At 39.5% G+C, this 17098-nt stretch overlaps 1 protein-coding gene across 1 annotated transcript; it reads right to left on the bottom strand.

Annotated features, from left to right (window-relative positions):
* si:ch211-152p11.4 (regulator of G-protein signaling 8) lies at positions 1-10987 on the bottom strand. Its single transcript, XM_035634253.2, has 6 exons — positions 10796-10987; positions 9013-9546; positions 7377-7426; positions 6659-6792; positions 4953-5119; positions 1-1241 (listed from the first exon to the last, which is right to left on the bottom strand). The coding sequence occupies exons 2-6, from the start codon at positions 9499-9501 to the stop codon at positions 1071-1073; spliced, it is 1011 nt and encodes a 336-aa protein (XP_035490146.1). The 5' UTR covers positions 9502-9546; positions 10796-10987; the 3' UTR covers positions 1-1070.
* Positions 10988-17098: the final 6111 nt, after the last annotated feature.

Here is a 17098-nt window from a genome sequence, read left to right as displayed (position 1 = left end):
TAACTTTTCCGTTTTTTATTGAATACACCAATCAAAGTGCTAGTGGAAAAAGTAAGTACCGTTGGTTTTAAAGCTGATCATACATTCTTTGGCAGAACTAACCTTAAGCAAGCGCTTCTAGTAGCTCCAATTAACCTAAGCCCAATCTGCATGTCTTTGGACTGTGGGAGGAAGCTGGAGTAACAAGAGAGAACCCACGCATACACGTGGCTAACCACTACACAACCATGCAGCCCTGTACCATAACAATGCAATGTTATCAGTTAAACCAGATTGAGTGTTGTTCTTCTTGTAATTTAGAAGAATATCAGACTGTTTAATGGCAAATTTGTACATAGATGCTGGTAACTTTAAATAACTTGTTCGTTTTTCTTGTGTTTACACATATACATGTGTTTATGTATATGCTTTTTGGCGAAATGTGTTCAGCTGGAGCCAATCTCAGCTGACGTTTGGCAAGAGGCGGGGTTCACTCTGAACAGGTCTTCAACATATCAACATACAACCATTCACACTCACATTCACATCTATGGTCAATTTAGAGTTTCCAATTAACCTAACCCAAATCTGCATGTGTTTGGACTGTGGGAGGTAGCCAGAGAACCTGGAGAGAACCCACGCAGACCTGCAAACTCCACACAGAAAGGCCCTGGTTGGATTGAACCAGGACGCAAACCAAGAACCCTCTTGCTGTGAGGCAACAGCGGTCTGCTCCTAGTCTTAAAGCTAAACTAAGCTAACCATATGCTGGCTCTAGGATAATGTTTTTTCCAGATATTGTTAGGCAATACTATCTTACTTCACACAGACATGAGATATTGGTATTAATCTAAAAATCCCAAACATTTCCCATAACAAACTGACTGATGTAACTGAACTAAACACAGTGTCCATGGGCATCAACATTTTCTCCAGATATGGTATATTTTTACACAAACTTACTACACATCAGGTCTGCCTTTTGAAAACTTGTTTAGTTTTATGATCTACAGATTTAAGACAATCCACTGAGAAAACCACTGAGCCACTTTCCTCCTCGTGAGTCCAGGTGTGTCATCAACATGTGATTTCTAGTCAGCCTCTTGGAGTAAGGACAGGTAGATGTTGGACTGGAGGAAGCGGGGATAACAATCTGCATCCAAAAGTGAGTAGATGCGTTTCTGTGCATGGGACAGAGAGGTGTGGGAGGGAGCTTGCAGCAACTGGATGGTCAGATCTCTGGTCTTACTGTCCAGGTTCACCTACAACAAGACAACATAGTGATTGTGCTACACTACTTTACAGCCAGATGAATACGAATTTGGACTCTGTACACAACCACAATGGATTTGAAATAAAATAATCAACATGTGATTCAAGTGTGGAATTTTAGCTTTATTTCAAGGGGTTTAGCAGAAATATTTTATGGCTCATTTAGGAATTACAGTTGTTTTATACATAGTCCCTCCATTGTCAGAGGCTCAAAAGTAATTGGACAAACTTGCATAATTAAAACACAATGATAAATATAATGATTGTTTTTCATGCTTGGATGAATATCCTTTGCAGTCAATGAGTGCTTGAAGTGAAGAGTTTCCTTCCTTGAGATGCTTCGCCAGGTCATTACTACAACTAATTTCAGTTGCTGCTTGTTTGTAGGTTTTTCTACCTCCAGTTTTGTCTTCAGTAACGGAAAAGTGTGCTCTAGGTTGCCTTCAAAGACTGTATTTAAAAAAAATGGACGTAGACATCGGGTCCAGAAAATGAAGCCAAGGCATTTGGCTGAATCTGAGCAGAAATTAAAGCCCAATACACCTCATAAGTCCTCCTGCTACTTCAATCAGCAGTCACATCATCAATAAACATCAGAGACCCAGTTAACATGCCCATGTTATAACACTGCCTCCATCATGTTTGACAGATGATATGGTATGTTTCAGGTCATACGCTGTTCTTTTCCTTCTCCATACTTTTCTTGTCCCATCTATCGTTAACCATAATGAGTTAGTTAATGTCAATATTGTTTTCATCTGTCCAAAGCATCTTATTCCACAACAGGGCAGGCAATTTGAGATGTTTTCTGGCAAATTCTAATCTGGCCTTCCTCAATGCACTGCTATCAGTAGTTTGCATCTTGTGGTAAATCCTCTTTATTTACAGTCTTGAAGGCATGTCTGGATTGTAGACTTTGACAATAATGCGCCCACCTCAACAACTAGTCAAGTGAGTTTTACACCGCACTGCACGCACTCGAATGGCTGGACCACCATTACAACCATGCACAACAAAACAAAAAATAATTAAATCTGCCTTCCAAATATTCGAGCTTGGTGACATTCTGAAATGCTGTGCATTGATCAAGGCTGATGGAACCAGGATCATTAGGTAAATTAGCTGCAATGTCATCTATTGTCTCAGGAACACGATTGCTGACAGTGGGTGGTCCATTGCGTATTTTATCATTCTATCACACTATAGACTGTTATAGACGATATAGCACTTTACTTAGTTTAAAAATTTCTATTTTAGGTATTTTATATGGTCTATTGGTGAAGTAGCATTGATCACTTTGAGGGGGGGCAGGCGGGGCATTTTGTCCCCACTGGGGATAAAAATAATTCAGCAGAGGTGGGATATGTAGACCAGAAAGGGGGAAATCCCACTCATCCCCCCGGCAAATCGCTCCCTGTATACATATGCATAGGTGCAGCTCAAAAAATCGAATATTGTGAAAAAGTTTAATATGTTTCATCAGTTAATTAAGGAAAGAGAATATTTTATATACTGTATATTAGACTCATTACATCTATACTAAAATGTGTCAAGCATTTCTATTTTAATTTCGATAATTACAGCCTACAGCTAAAAAAAAAATCAAAATATTAGAATATTTCGTCTCACTAAATTACTTCTCATACAGTATTAAACAAGTGTTTCTCTCTGTCTAATTCAGCGCATGCTACCACAATCATGAAGAGGACTGTTGACTTGACAGTTGTCCAAAAGATGATCATGGACACTTTCCACAAGCAGGGTAAGCCACAGAGGGTCACTGCTGAAAGGGCTGGCTGTTCAGAGAGTGCTAGCATATTCATGGAAAGTTGACTGGAAGGGAAAAGTGTGGTAGAAAAAGGTGCACAAGCGTAGGGCTGGGTGATAAAACGATAACAATATATATCGCGATAGACAAGTAATCAATATCAATAGAAAATGCGTTCGATACAACGTTGATAATTTTTTTTTCCTCGTTGGAAAAACTGGAGCAAAGAGTCTAGCTACGCCGGCCGCTGGATACGCCGGCACACGCCTCGTGGCACATAGCAACGTATGGAGTGACACGCCTAATAGCCAATCATGTAACAGTATCACGTTTGGTTGCGCCATCTCGTTGGGCCGTGTTTGTGTTTCTTAGGTCATGAAAATTATCAATAATTATCGATAACGACCGATATGAAACACTTATATCGTGATACAGTTTTCAGCCATATCGCCCAGCCCTACACAAGCATAAGTGATGACCACAGCTTTGAGAAGATTGTCAAGCATAGCCGATTCTCGAACTTGTAAGAGCTTCACAAGGACTGAGGCTGGAGTATCAAGCCACTCCTGAACCAGAGACAGTGTCAGAAGTGTCTTAACTAAGAACAAAAATAACTTTATTTTTGCTCAGTGGTCTTAATTCCTCTTTTCAGATTAAAGTCAATTTAGCATTTCATTTGGAAATCAAGGTCCCAGAGTCTGGAGGAAAAGTAAAGAGGCACAGAATCCAAGTTGCTTTAAGTACTAAGGGTGTTGGTCCACTGTGTTTTATCAAGTCCAAAGTCAACGCAGACGTATACCAGGAGTTTTTAAAGCACATCATGCTTTGGTCTGCCGACAAGCTTTATGGAGATACAGATTTCCTTTTCCAGCTGGACCTAGGACCTGCACACAGTTCCATACCTACTACTAAGTGGTTTGCTGACCATGATATTACTGTGTTTGATTGGCCAACCAACAATGACTTGAACTCCATAGAGAATGTATAAGGTATTGTCAAGGGGAAGATGAGAAACAACCAACCCAACAGTACAGATGAGCTGATGACCACTATCAAAGCAACCTGGGCTTCGATAACGCCTCAGCAGTGCCACAGGCTGATTTTCAGAATTTGGACATTTGTGTATAGTAAATCCTTTTAAATCCTTTTTTTAACGATCTTACTGATATATATATATATATATATATATATATATATATATACACATATATATATAATATATACATATATATAATATATAAAGGAAATAATTCACCTTAGGTGTATTGAATCTAACATATATGAAATTTTTACTTTTTGAATTGCATTACAAAAATAACTTTTCAACAATATATTTTCTTCCGTATACTTGTTATCATGTACATGATAACCAGCTGTTTTTGCAGATCTTCTCCAAAATTTCAGTCTAATTTGTTGTTGAGTTTGTATAACAGATTTTTACTCCTGCTCCACATAAATTGATGTTATACTGTAAAATTAAACCACCCACACAAGCTTATGAAAACACAAGTAGCATTCAAAAACATACATGGCACATTGTTTGGAGGAAGCATACTGTGAGTAATAAAACAGTTGGAACTAAATTTAGTGGGGAAAAAGCAATGTGTAGACATAACAGGACTTGAATCTGGGATCTTGTTCCGTTGGTTTAATTTTGTAGCTTATGGAATGTTTCATATTGCAGCAAGATTGAATATAATGTTAATATTTCATGTAAATTCATTATATGTATTATTCTTATTCTCTATATTTTTCGCAATTTGTATATTTTACATTTATTTGTGTATATATTGTTTGTTTGTTTTTTAAAGTGTGCTGTGTGAAATGTGCTACTGTAACACCCGAATTTCCCAGCTTGGGAAGTCAAAAAGTGGGGCCTAAATGAAATAACTATCTATCTATCTATCTATCTATCATAAAAGCAGGTGTGTACCTCCCGAGGGGCTCCTGGTTGGATGTAGGTGGCACAGATGTCCTTGGCCCTTCTCTGCAGGCTGAAGTTGTTGGATGAGTGTCTGTATTGCTCACAAGCCAGAAAGAACTGGAGATTTTCCTCACTGAACTCAGAGCGCAGGAATGCTCCAAACACTGAAACACCAGCTGAGAGGAGGAAGGAAATAAGTGGGGCTTAACTTACCATGCAACATCACTTGACATATTACAAAAGGAGGACATCCAATCAATTCAATTCAATTGAAAGGAGCTTTATTGGCATGAGAAAATTATGTTTACATTGCCAAATCAAGTGTGAAGTAACACTGAATAAATAAAGAATGTACATAGCAGTAAACTCATATAAAGTGTAAACAGATCTGTGGAATGTTGTGTTTATATATATATATGAAATAGATCAAGTTTAATTTAGAAATATGAACAGCAAAATTTTGGGATTTTTGTCTTTAAAAGGTTATTTACATATAGAGCTATCTAAATTAAATGTATTATTATCATTATTATTATTATTATTATTATTATTATATGTACACAGGTGAGTAAATATAAATTAAGATACAAATATAAAAGTGTGAAAATTGCAATAAAAAAACATTTACAGCTCAAATTAAAGTATAAATAAGGAGTGAACGTTGACTCTTTTTGGGGGTGGGGGTAAAATGTATTCAAATATGTGTAGTGTATGTACAGTGAGTCTATATTCAGGGTTCAGCACAGTGCACATGTTCAGTGCAGGACAGCTTGACAGTCTTTATGGTTTTGTGCCCTTTGACTCCTCTTCTTGTCACAGCAGCTCACAAATGGCGCTGCATTGTCATTATAACTACTATCAACAAGTGTCAAAAATTAAATGGTGAATTAATATTTATATAGCACTTTTATAGTCTTATCGACCACTCAAAGCGCTTTTACAGTTCAAGTCACATTCACACATATTCATACAGCGCCGCTATTTACAGCGCTTTTTCTGTCATATTCATACACTGTCCCGGAAGAGAGGTCGGAGGCAATTTAGGTTTAAGATTCACATGCAGACTGGGTGAAGAGGAGATTGAACCGCCGGCCTTCTGGTTAGTGGGTTAGGGTTACTATTGTTATTTTCACTATTGTCATTATATGAACCAGTCTGACAGTGCTTAAAATCATGGCCACACAACTATTCCAGGGGAGTGGTTAACATAGCTGACTCCAGTTAGCTTATCACTCCCCCTATCAAATGTGCAGGAATGGACAGAGAGGAAGCTGTTCTGAAGCTAGGCAAACCACAGGAAAATTTAGATTGGATTATAATTGTTGTGTTGTTAATAAAAGAGTGTTACCGGTGAGTGGCTGTCTTTTGATGTGTATTGGGTGACCCATGGTGGGCAGTTTGAATGAGCAGTCAAGAAAATTGACGAACAGACAGACTGACAGAAAGAAAGTTAGAGATCTCTGAATTTATTTGTATAATACTTTCTTATGTATCAAGCAATTGATAGAGTGACAGCCAACATTGCCAAACTTAGTCCCTTCAGAAGTTATTCTTGTTCACAATTCGTTAGACCAGTAGAGCCAAAAAAAGTTCAAAAATATTATACATTTCTTTACCTCCCCAAAGAAAGGCTTCCATCAACCAATAAAATGATTATTGCTTCCAAAGAGTGTTTGGCTAAACAAAACTCCAATCTCAGAAAGAAACGGACTTACTTTGGCTGGCCAGCAAGGTGTTCAAAGACTCGGCCCATTTTTCCAGCTCTTTTTGACTGATCCTCCTCTTCTTACTATGGGCCATCTGACTCCACTGTCGCATGAAGAGCAGTCGAGACCGTCTCTCTGTGGCACTACAGATCAGGGAGTGGCAGCAGACGTCAACGACAGATTGTACCAGTAGATACTGTAATCATCACATTCCAGAGGGTTCTCAAAACAAATGCCAGGACAACATGTGGTCAAAGAAAAATAACATTGATAGCATGAAATAATTGTGACTCACCATCATGATCAAATGGATTTTTAAGACATTACATTTTTGTCTAAGCCAGTAAATGAAATGCCTTGAATGAGGTGAAGACATTCACAGTTGTGAATATTTTATGTGAGATAAGATGAGACAACTGGCGGCACAGACGGCCCAGTAGCAACACTTGACATCCACTAACGAGAGTCGTTGGTGGTTCAATCCCCAGCTTCTCCAGTCTGCATGCCTTGGGCAAGACACTGAACCCCAAAATTGACCGAGACAGCTGTGTTTGAAGGTGTGTGATAGAAAAAGTGCTGCATATAGAAGTGTCATATAAATGTGTGTACATGACTTGTACTGTTAAGTGCTTTAGGGGTAAATTAGACAAGAAAAGTGCTATATTAAAAAAGTGAATTTACCATTAGTCTATTTTGAAAAATTGCAGAAAATAAACAAGATTCTTACCTATCAATCTGTTCTGTGTTGGACAGGTTGCTGTTCGAGGAATGAGGACTCTGAAACAGCAAACAAGCAGTTCAGTGGAGGTGTTCCACCTGTTCATCTCTCTTTTTTTGGAAATCCTGCCAGGTTTCACTGTGAGAGCCTGGTCAAAATGATTGGCAGCCCTGAATCTCATGTGTATAATCCAGAATATCTTCAGTAATAAATGCAATTCAATCAACTTTGTACAGCCAGCATATCTTAATAGAAATGTTCAAGGTTACAGAACAAAAACAAAGAAAATCAAGTGCTCAGAGCTGCAGAAAAATTAGCTGTCTCCAAAGGGCTTTAGATTGGATTACGGTCAGGAATAATTGTTGGTCAGTTCAAAACAGTGCATCTTTAACTGCTGCTAGATGAGTACTTTGGGTTGTTGTCCTGATAGTTTTCTACCACTGGGTAACATATTTCATTCCAATTTCTTGGTATTCTTCTGATCTCATCATTCCTTTCATACATTCAAAGCCTCCAGTACCAGATGCTGCAAAACAGCCACACAGCATAAAACTTCCACAATGTTTCACTGTAGGTAAAGTGTTATTTTCCTCAGATGGGCTTAATTTCGTCATCTTTAACAAAATTATGCTGTAAATTCACAATGAGCTCCACGTTAGTTTCATCTGTCCGTAGAACATTATCATAGAAAGACTGTGGCTCGTCTTCGCATTTCGTTCCTCTCATAGTGCTGTCCTCTAGGTGCCATGTTGAGGAGGCATTCTAAGCTTTAATACTAAAAATTCCTGACAATATTCCAAACTATTGAAACAGGTATTTTTAAGAACTTTGGTGATTACTGTACTGCCTTCGGAAGTGCATTTCTGATGCTTTCAGCTCTTTGGTCTTTGCCACTGTGAAAAAGGAACTGGTAACAATCAGCCCTGTTTTTTTGTTGTTGTTTGGCAACTTTGTACCTTTTATTAAAATACTCGATATTGAAGTATGTACTTGATTTTTAGGGTTGCCATGAAATTTGACCAAGATTATAGGTGTAAATGCCCACACAAAATACTACAGTAAAGGAGTTGAGAGCCTTGTAGGATAACATATAGGTTATGATGATGCAGACCAGGATATGTTTAAAGCTTTAAAAATTTACATAGTATATTATATAGTGACAATCACTTCATTATACATCAACTTGTAGCACTTCTTGTACAGTGTCCCAAGGCTTAAATTGGTAAAGGTAACTTTTGAGTCAACCAATTATCAGCTCTATGAGCTATACTTAATATTTAATATAATCAAATCACTATGTATAATGTGAAAAGTGTCACTTATGGTGATGAACCAACTAAGAATTATCTAAAACTGCATCTACCCTCATCTAAACTAAACTTCTTTAAGCTCAATGTTTTGGTTTAGTTACGCAGTGTAAACTTTAAGTCAACTTTAACATGTTTTCAGCTCCTGAAAATCCATTTTAAAGCACATCTGAATTTATAGAGTTGTGGGGAAAATAAGGGAAAAATCTAAATCAAAAATCCATAATCTTAAAGAGGGTCTTATGATTGCAACCTTTAATAGGGATAATCTAAATCAGGTCTAGGTGTAGGACTTTTTAAAAACCTGGCTTAGTGCTGCTATAGAGTGAATGTCCCACCTGCCCAAACAGAGTTTTGAGGTGCAGTTTAGCAGCTGTCCGTTTGGGTTTATGGTTTTGCCTGGACTGGGAACTAAAAGAGAATGGGTTGGAGGAGAATGGAGGAGATGGGGGAGGCAGATCCTCTCTCTCTACAGTGTCAGAGCTGCCCTGGGCGGCAGAAGCCAGCTGGCCGTCACTGTAGGCCCTGCAGCCCTCACTGATGACACACACTCGGAGGTGGCTGTTGTCCAGTTTCCCGAGCTCGCTCATGTTCTCTGCACTGAGGCTGTGCTCCTTGGTTAGCTCCTCGTTGCCGCCCTCACCAGCACGTGGTCTGGGCTCCTGGATAGTGGGAGTCAGGCCAGCTGACATTTGCAGCTCGACTTCCTCCATGTGAGGAGTGTAGGTGCCAGACCCAAGGTTCTTCTTCTGGTTCTTCAGGGCTACCTTCTTCCACGGGAGGAAGTCAAGATCCAAGAGGGATCCCTCCGAGCTGAATCTACGCATGGTAGCTGTATGAGAAGTGATGCAGCAGGGTAGGAAAATGAAGTGCTGCAAAAAGTCAAAAAGACAGGCAAAGACTTCAGAAGAGACCAGAGGTGCAGTGAAGCACAGCCTGCTTTCAAAATAGCCTCAGTTCTTTGTGATATGAATTCAAAATGTTAGAACTTTCCTTTGAGATTCTGCTTCATGTCGACATGACCGCATCACACTTTTGGTCAACTGCACATAAATGCTGCCAATCTCCTGTTCTACCAACTGGCGACTGAGGTCACTGAAGTTCGCTGACCTCACTGTTGTGTTCTCCACGAGGGTGTTGAATCAGGAGCAACTGGACTTGGTTGTAGTTTCTTGAAGTCCAGTTGCTCCTGATCCAACACCCTTGTGGAGAACTATGAACTGAATGAATGAGAATATCCACAGACATTAGAAGAACTGTGGCCACAAAGAAATGAAAATGGTCACCAACAACACTACAACTGACTGGTATTAAGGGCCCAAAGAGGAACATTTTTGTCTCATCAGACCAGAGTCTTTTTCTGAATGCCTCAAAATTTGTAGCACCGCTGCAAACATTGAGAATACTTTTGTAAAAGAGATATTGCAGATTCTTTTATTTTTATTAATGTTTGGCATGGGGTTGCTGTGTATGGACTTAAGGTAAAAAATTGAAATCTTAAACATTAAAATGTAATTCTTCAAGGACAAAGAGAGCAAAAAGAGTGATGGCATATTTATACAGATTATAAAGTCTGCAGGTGATGTCGCTTACAACAATTTGCAAGCATGTTTGTATCAAATTACTATACTACTATTACTAGAAGTCTAATGGAAAAAAAATTATAAATACAGAAAATAAATTCAGAAACTGTTGAAATATTACATAATATGTTGTAATTTTGTCTTACCAAGACTATTTTAATAATTCATAACCTTTCATGGTTGTTTATAAAGCATTGCTATCAATCCTAACTTAATTAACAATAACCTGTGCTTCCATAATTAGGCTACTAACTGAAAATAAGAAAATACAAATTTTCATTGTTATTGTCCTGAATGTCCTTTTTTTTTTTTTTACTGTTTGAGACCATTTAAGTCCACCTCATAAACCCAACCTACAGAAACCTCTGCTCGCCGCTGCTGTAGGAAAAAGACATTTGGCTGACCATTGTACTGCTGTGGGTTTATCGTTCCAGTAGAACTCGGAACTCGGAATTACCGGAAAAAAAATCACCACCCCGACTTCCGGGTTCTGAGATCCGAGTTCCGAGTTATAATGGAACGCAGCATTAATGATTACCTCTTTGACCAGCAGTTAAGCTCTCTTCATGGCAGACCTCATGAGCTGAGAGTTCGGGATCTAGAAGTGACATTCAGGTCCCCGGAGAAAGCAAACGCCAACCTGCAACGCTCCTTCCGCTGCTGTCAACTCGACCAGCTGCTAGACTTGACAGCCGCTCGTCCGCACACCTCCTTCCGCCTACAACACATGAACTCAAAGGGCTCGGGAAACGACGAGAGACATCATGTAAAGTTCATGTTCAGTTTTTCGCCGGGACACACCTTCACTTCTGTCTCAACTTGTTAGTCAGACTAACAGAGAGAGAGAGAGGGACAAATGTCCAACACATTTATATGTTGATGTGAAAATATAAATAATTATTGTATTTAGATTATTACCAAATATTTCCAACAATGGTTAAACTCAGAGAAATCTGTAATTTCGCTTAAGTTAACAGTCACGCCAAGCAGTGTAGTGACGCATAACGCTCCACCAGTACAATGGAAACACCCCGTCAATATTTGCTAATTCTCATTGATCTATCAGTTGTGGGTAGGACAGCTTCTGCGGGTCCGGCTCAAACGATAGACCTGATCCAAATGAGGAGGTGCAACTCTGGAATGCAGTGGAGGACCATGACAAGCAGCCACAGCACCTCAACCAGTTATACAGAACACACTCAACACCCTCTACTGCTGCACAAAGAGGCATGGTCTTGTTGATGGTGCTGTGGTACAGAGGCTGAAGATGGCCAAGCGCTACGCACCAACACAGGACATCAGTGCTCAGCACAACAGACTGATGTACATGCTGGTAAAACTATTGTGGTTGTGCTCTTCTGCAGACCTACCTCCAGCACCACACCAACCAGCAGTCCTCCCTCCACCAGACTACCCTGTGATGAATTATGTGCCCACACCCAGCACAGCAGATACAAAGTTGTTTAAGGAGAGGAAAGACATAATCATGCCGCTCTCCCAGCCTCACCCACCTCTGCCACCACTAATTAGAAAAATCCCTTCCACTACTATCATCACCAGACCTGCTCCCTCCATCTCTATTCATACAGCAACCTCTGGGATTGCTGCCCCCCCTTCTCATAGCCAATAGTGTCAGATACATTGACATCAGTCCTTCTAAATCTGCCCAAAACTCAATTAGTTGGCTGGTCTAGATCAACACAATATAAACATATAGTGCAGGAACACCCCTCTGAAGTTCGTAGCAAGCTGTTACGGGTGCAAAAATTGCCTATCTGTTCTCTCTGTGGCCAAATAACCCAGGGACATTAAAAGATACAATAAAAATGACTTTATGCCCAGCAACCATTACTTCCTCTTCAAAGGATCTGGGCATCAGAGTGTTCTCCAGCTACGAGCACTTCACCTCTGTTGTTGACATAAAAAACTGAACTGTAAATGAATTATTTTGATTGTATTGTAAATAATTCCATCTCAAGATACAATATAGCTCACCCTGCGAACTAATGAGTGATCGCTTTCATCTATCAATAGTACACTGAACTGTAGCGTCCTCTGCTGGATGATAAAGATAACTGCAGCTCATTCATCACCTGCTTCTCCTGTTAGCTACAATTTTTTCAGTTAGTCGAGTTATATCTTTATCTACGTTTCTCTATATTCAATTCACAGCAAGAGGAAATATTAGAACATATGTGCGTGAGTGAGGAAATTTAGGAAATAGATTTGACAGGGGAAACTAGCTGAGAAACAGCAGCAGCATAAATCATGCAGAGTGGATTTTCACATCTGTCTCACTCAACAGTTACTACTTTGACCAATTTAGAAATCACACCAGGTCAGTGCAGCCTCCTGCCTTTACAACAATGGTTACTTAAACAGTAAAACCAGAACAGTGTATTACAGATTGTGTATCAATATTTAAGGTAACTTTGCCCTGATCACAATCGATTCCGTGCATGAAAACTCCTCCAATTTTTTTAGACTTGCCAGACTGGTCAACAAATATGTGGAAAATGAATCTTTAGCATGGGCGTGGCAAAATGCATCTATAGCGCCCCCTAAAGTGATGCCCCGACATTGCATTTATCCCACATGTACGAAATTTGGGTGGCAGAAGTATTATGTCAAGACCTACAAAAAAGCCTCTTACTGTCAACAGGAAGTCTGCCATTTTGTGTTAAAGTCAAATTTCTGCTCAAACACTTGATGATGTCATCGCGACAAATCTGTGGGTTTTCGTCAGATGCCCTCCCCGTGGTATACATTTGGTTGAGTTATGGCAGTCTGATGTTTCATGGCAGCACCTTGATGTTTGCGGCCACAAAATATCAGACTGCCATAACTCAACCGTATGTGGTCATATCTTGCCAAATTTGTCAGGCATGATAACAGTCACGCCCTCTAAACATCTACATGTCAATCTTGACTGAACGTCATAGCGCCACCGACTGGCAAGAGGAAGTTACAAGTTTCAGACTTGTCATCTGCCTTGCAGGTTCACTAGATCCACCTCAAATTTGGTCTGTATGATTTGTGAGACATGGGTGATATCATTATATATGTGTTGCCATGACGACCTATAGTTCGCCATCAAATACGAATGTGTGTTAGAGGGACTTGGGATGCTTAGAATCTGCAGATGGGTTAGGAGTGGCAAATCGTCATTTCTGAAATGGCACTTTTGTCTAAATTTGCCAAAATGGCTCCAATTGCTGCAATGAAACATCAGAATGCCATAACTCCACTCCACATGCTCATAGCTTCACCAACTTTCTCAGGAATGATAACAGCCCCACCCTCAACATATTTACATGTCAATATTGAGCCATGGTCATAGCGCCACCTACCGACAACAGAAAGTATGACTTATGTGACAAACCGATTTACATGGTGCACCCAACGGATTATGTACGTGGACACAGGATGTGAAATCCGAAACACATCCCGACTTGCGACATGTACGCGAGGGCCTGCTTGACACTCCTTGCAGTTTCAAAAAACTGTACACAACGACAAGCTCTAGTTAATGTATCTTATTTGTTTGTATGCTCTTTGACTGATACTTAATTTAATTTGAGGGTTATTTCATTTGAATGATCTTCCATTGTAGCAGGACTATGTTGTCTTGTTAAACCATCATGGATTTTACCAATGCCAGAGATAGACTCACTATGTTGGAGACAGTAAAACCAAGTAAGAGTACTGCAGCTTACAGTGGTTTAGTGGGGGAAAAACTGAAGAACTCCCGGGGGCAGTATATTCAAATGTATACAGACGGGGCCCAAGACCCCAAAACTGGGAAGTCAGGGTTCGCATTTTGCGTACCAGATTCAGGGATTATAAAATGTAAGCAACTGCCTGAGGTAGTTTCAGTCTACACAACAGAGCTGATGGCCCTTCAGTGGATAGAGAAAGTGAAACCAGTTGTATGTTCAGACTCTGCGTCAGTTCTCATGACACTGAGAGAGGGAAAGTTGGTAGCCAGATATGACCTTATGGTGGAGCTTTTGACAGCACTGTACAAAATTGAGTGGGCAGGAAAGTCAGTGGGGTTCTTGTGGGATAGAGGATAGAGGGATAGAGGAATGAGCTTGTTGATGGGGAAGCAAAAAGGGCATTGACATCAGAGTGACTGTAAGGTTAACTGAGTGGAAGTCCATCATAAGGAAACACATCACAGCTGTACAGCAGAGAAAAGAAGGGGCGGGATTACTTAAACATTCAGAGGAATGTGATAAAGAGCTAGCCTGGCGAAGTCAGACTAATTATACTCAAATACGTATTAGTCTGAGACTTTTCGGTTCATTTTCGATTTTCAAGAGTCGTTACCAACGGACGCAGAGCAATGCGACTAGAGCAGAGAGGAGATGTCTGTGATGATGACGGGGCATAACAGAGGTTACACACAATATATATCACAGAAATACCCAGGAAATGCATCACAACACACAATACTCACTCTCTCTTCACGAACACATTCCCCGTGAGAGAGCTACAGTTGCCCTGTAACATGTATAAACAAACCCGTAAAAATGTAAACAAAGGTCAGGACCCGCAGCTGCACTACACGGGCAGCCAAAAAGGTGCATGAGTAAATAATGAAAATGTAAATCAAAATAAAGGGGGATTTACATGGTTATCGGGTACTTTCAGTCAAATGCTTGTTCATTAGCGGCAGCCTCGGTTGTTTACAAAAGTCGCTTCCGTCTGCGTCATGGTATAAACCCTGCCCATTATCAGATAATCGGTTGTTATTGGACCTGCAAGCTTTCTGCTGGAGAGAAATCACTTCCCAATGGAGGGAATCCAGAACGTGGGTAAGGTCGAATTGTCAAATTGACTTCGGAAGTTTCCTAAATCTTGAAGTGACCCGGAAGTATTTGATCAGTAGCCATGATGAGAGCTGTTCGGATTCTCTAAATTCATAGGAAAGGAGTTTCAATGCTTCTTTTCCTATCTCCTTTAGCATAGGGTACACTGGACCTTCCTATGCAAAAGGAAAGGAGATATAGACACCCCACAATTTATTGCGACAGTGATATTTTACGTGACGTGCCAATGCACGAACGTAAACGATTCAATCCGAAGTAGAAGAAGAATAAATAGGAGAGTATCAATATGACCCAGAAGAGACACACGTCATCATGTAAGTTACCATTGCATTTGAATCATTTAGCTGCGTTTCTTTGTAGTTCCCCTTTGGAAATTTGTAGTTTCACCACGGCAGTGGTGAAACTACAAAGTGAAAGTGAAGTCAAATTTTTCTGAGCAGTGCTGTCGGCTTTTCCTAAGTCCTATCAATTTTCCTTTACACCTTTCCTTAACCTCATGACGTTTTCCACTGAGGTCAAGGAATAGTAAATAGGAATAGTAGATAGGAATGATATTTTGACAGCACCCTGTATTCTGGCAGAGCAAATGAAATGAGCTCCCAGAATTCATCTGGGTCCCAGGAGGAAGGGTAAAGCAATGTGCCCCAGGCATCTTGTCTGCCGAAAATCCAGAAGTAAAAGAAGAAAAATCAAATGACGTTACCCCAACACCGAAATTCGTAAAGCGCTTATCATGGAATTACATCCATTTTCTTCAAAAACAGAATCTCAATTTAACAGTATTTTTCCAAAAGTGAGGCTAAGATACTTAAAAGCAAGTTTTTTAAATTCCCAATTGCAACAGGGAAGTCCACTTGAAGATTCTTAATGGTATATATCACTCTGGAGGATTTTTAAGATGTCGCTTTGGTATAGGTCATAACAATTACTAATTTTGTGATGAACATATTGAAACAACTGAACATTTAGTTTATGAATGTTAGTATCTTTTGGGAAGATTTGCATTACTGGTTATTTCCTAAATTGTCAATTTCTCTGAACTAAAAAAAAAAAGATTTTTGGTGTAATAATGAAAAACACATGATTTAACAATTAACACATTTATTATTCTTGGAAAATATCTTATGCACAAAAAAAGATTCCTGAAATCAGTCAAAATTCTCTGCTTTTCACAAGGAGCTATGTCAATATATCTTCCTATCTCCTATATTAAGAAGAAGAATGCTGGGAATGCTGGGAATCAATAACTTAATTAATGAACTTAATCTTACAGAAAACCCCTAGAATTCCTTTATTTATATATATATGTATATATACTTTTTTTGTATAATTGTTTTTTTATACTATGTATATGTCATGCTTGTCTGTTATATGGCAAAGGACTGTTCATCACTATTTTATGCCACATTTGTTTGTAAAGAATCTACAAATGTAAATAGAGTTTGTCAAAAAAAATGAAACAAATGATGTTTCAGTATGACAGTGAGGAGGACGCAAAACTGTGGATGGAGGTGGATTGAGTGACAGCGTGGAAGAAGCAAATTATCAAATTTTCCAAACTTTCGCATATGCGTTTGGGATAAACTGGTTTGTGACTGGATCAGCATGGCGACTCAGGTAGACGATTAAGATGGTGATATAGCGTTTGATGACTGGACACCAGTAAATTGTGGGGGCAGACAGGGACCAGACAAATTAATCTCAGTTCAATAGCGTTATCCAGAGAGGTGAAAAAGAAGCTAGGAGAGGTGGAAATGGCTAAGATTATGAGAGATGGAAACTTGTTGGTAGCATGCAAAAGGGAAGACCAGACAAATAAAGCTTTGCATGTTGAAAGTATTTGCAAGAAGATAATAAGTGAACGGAGGATTTGGGGTGATGACAGGGATACAGGTAGATGAAGATTTAGAAAGACTCAGACGGAGTATTTATGGGGGCGAGGTGAGCAAAATTAAGTGACTATTGAGAACAGTTGATGGAAAAAGGGTTGATAGATGGTCTGTTCT

Source organism: Scophthalmus maximus, chromosome 5 (genome assembly GCF_022379125.1).
Source record: "Scophthalmus maximus strain ysfricsl-2021 chromosome 5, ASM2237912v1, whole genome shotgun sequence".
Classification (NCBI taxonomy): Eukaryota; Metazoa; Chordata; class Actinopteri; order Pleuronectiformes; family Scophthalmidae; genus Scophthalmus; species Scophthalmus maximus.
The sequence above is the reverse complement of the archived record's forward strand: the minus strand, read 5'-3'. Positions and strand labels throughout refer to the sequence as shown.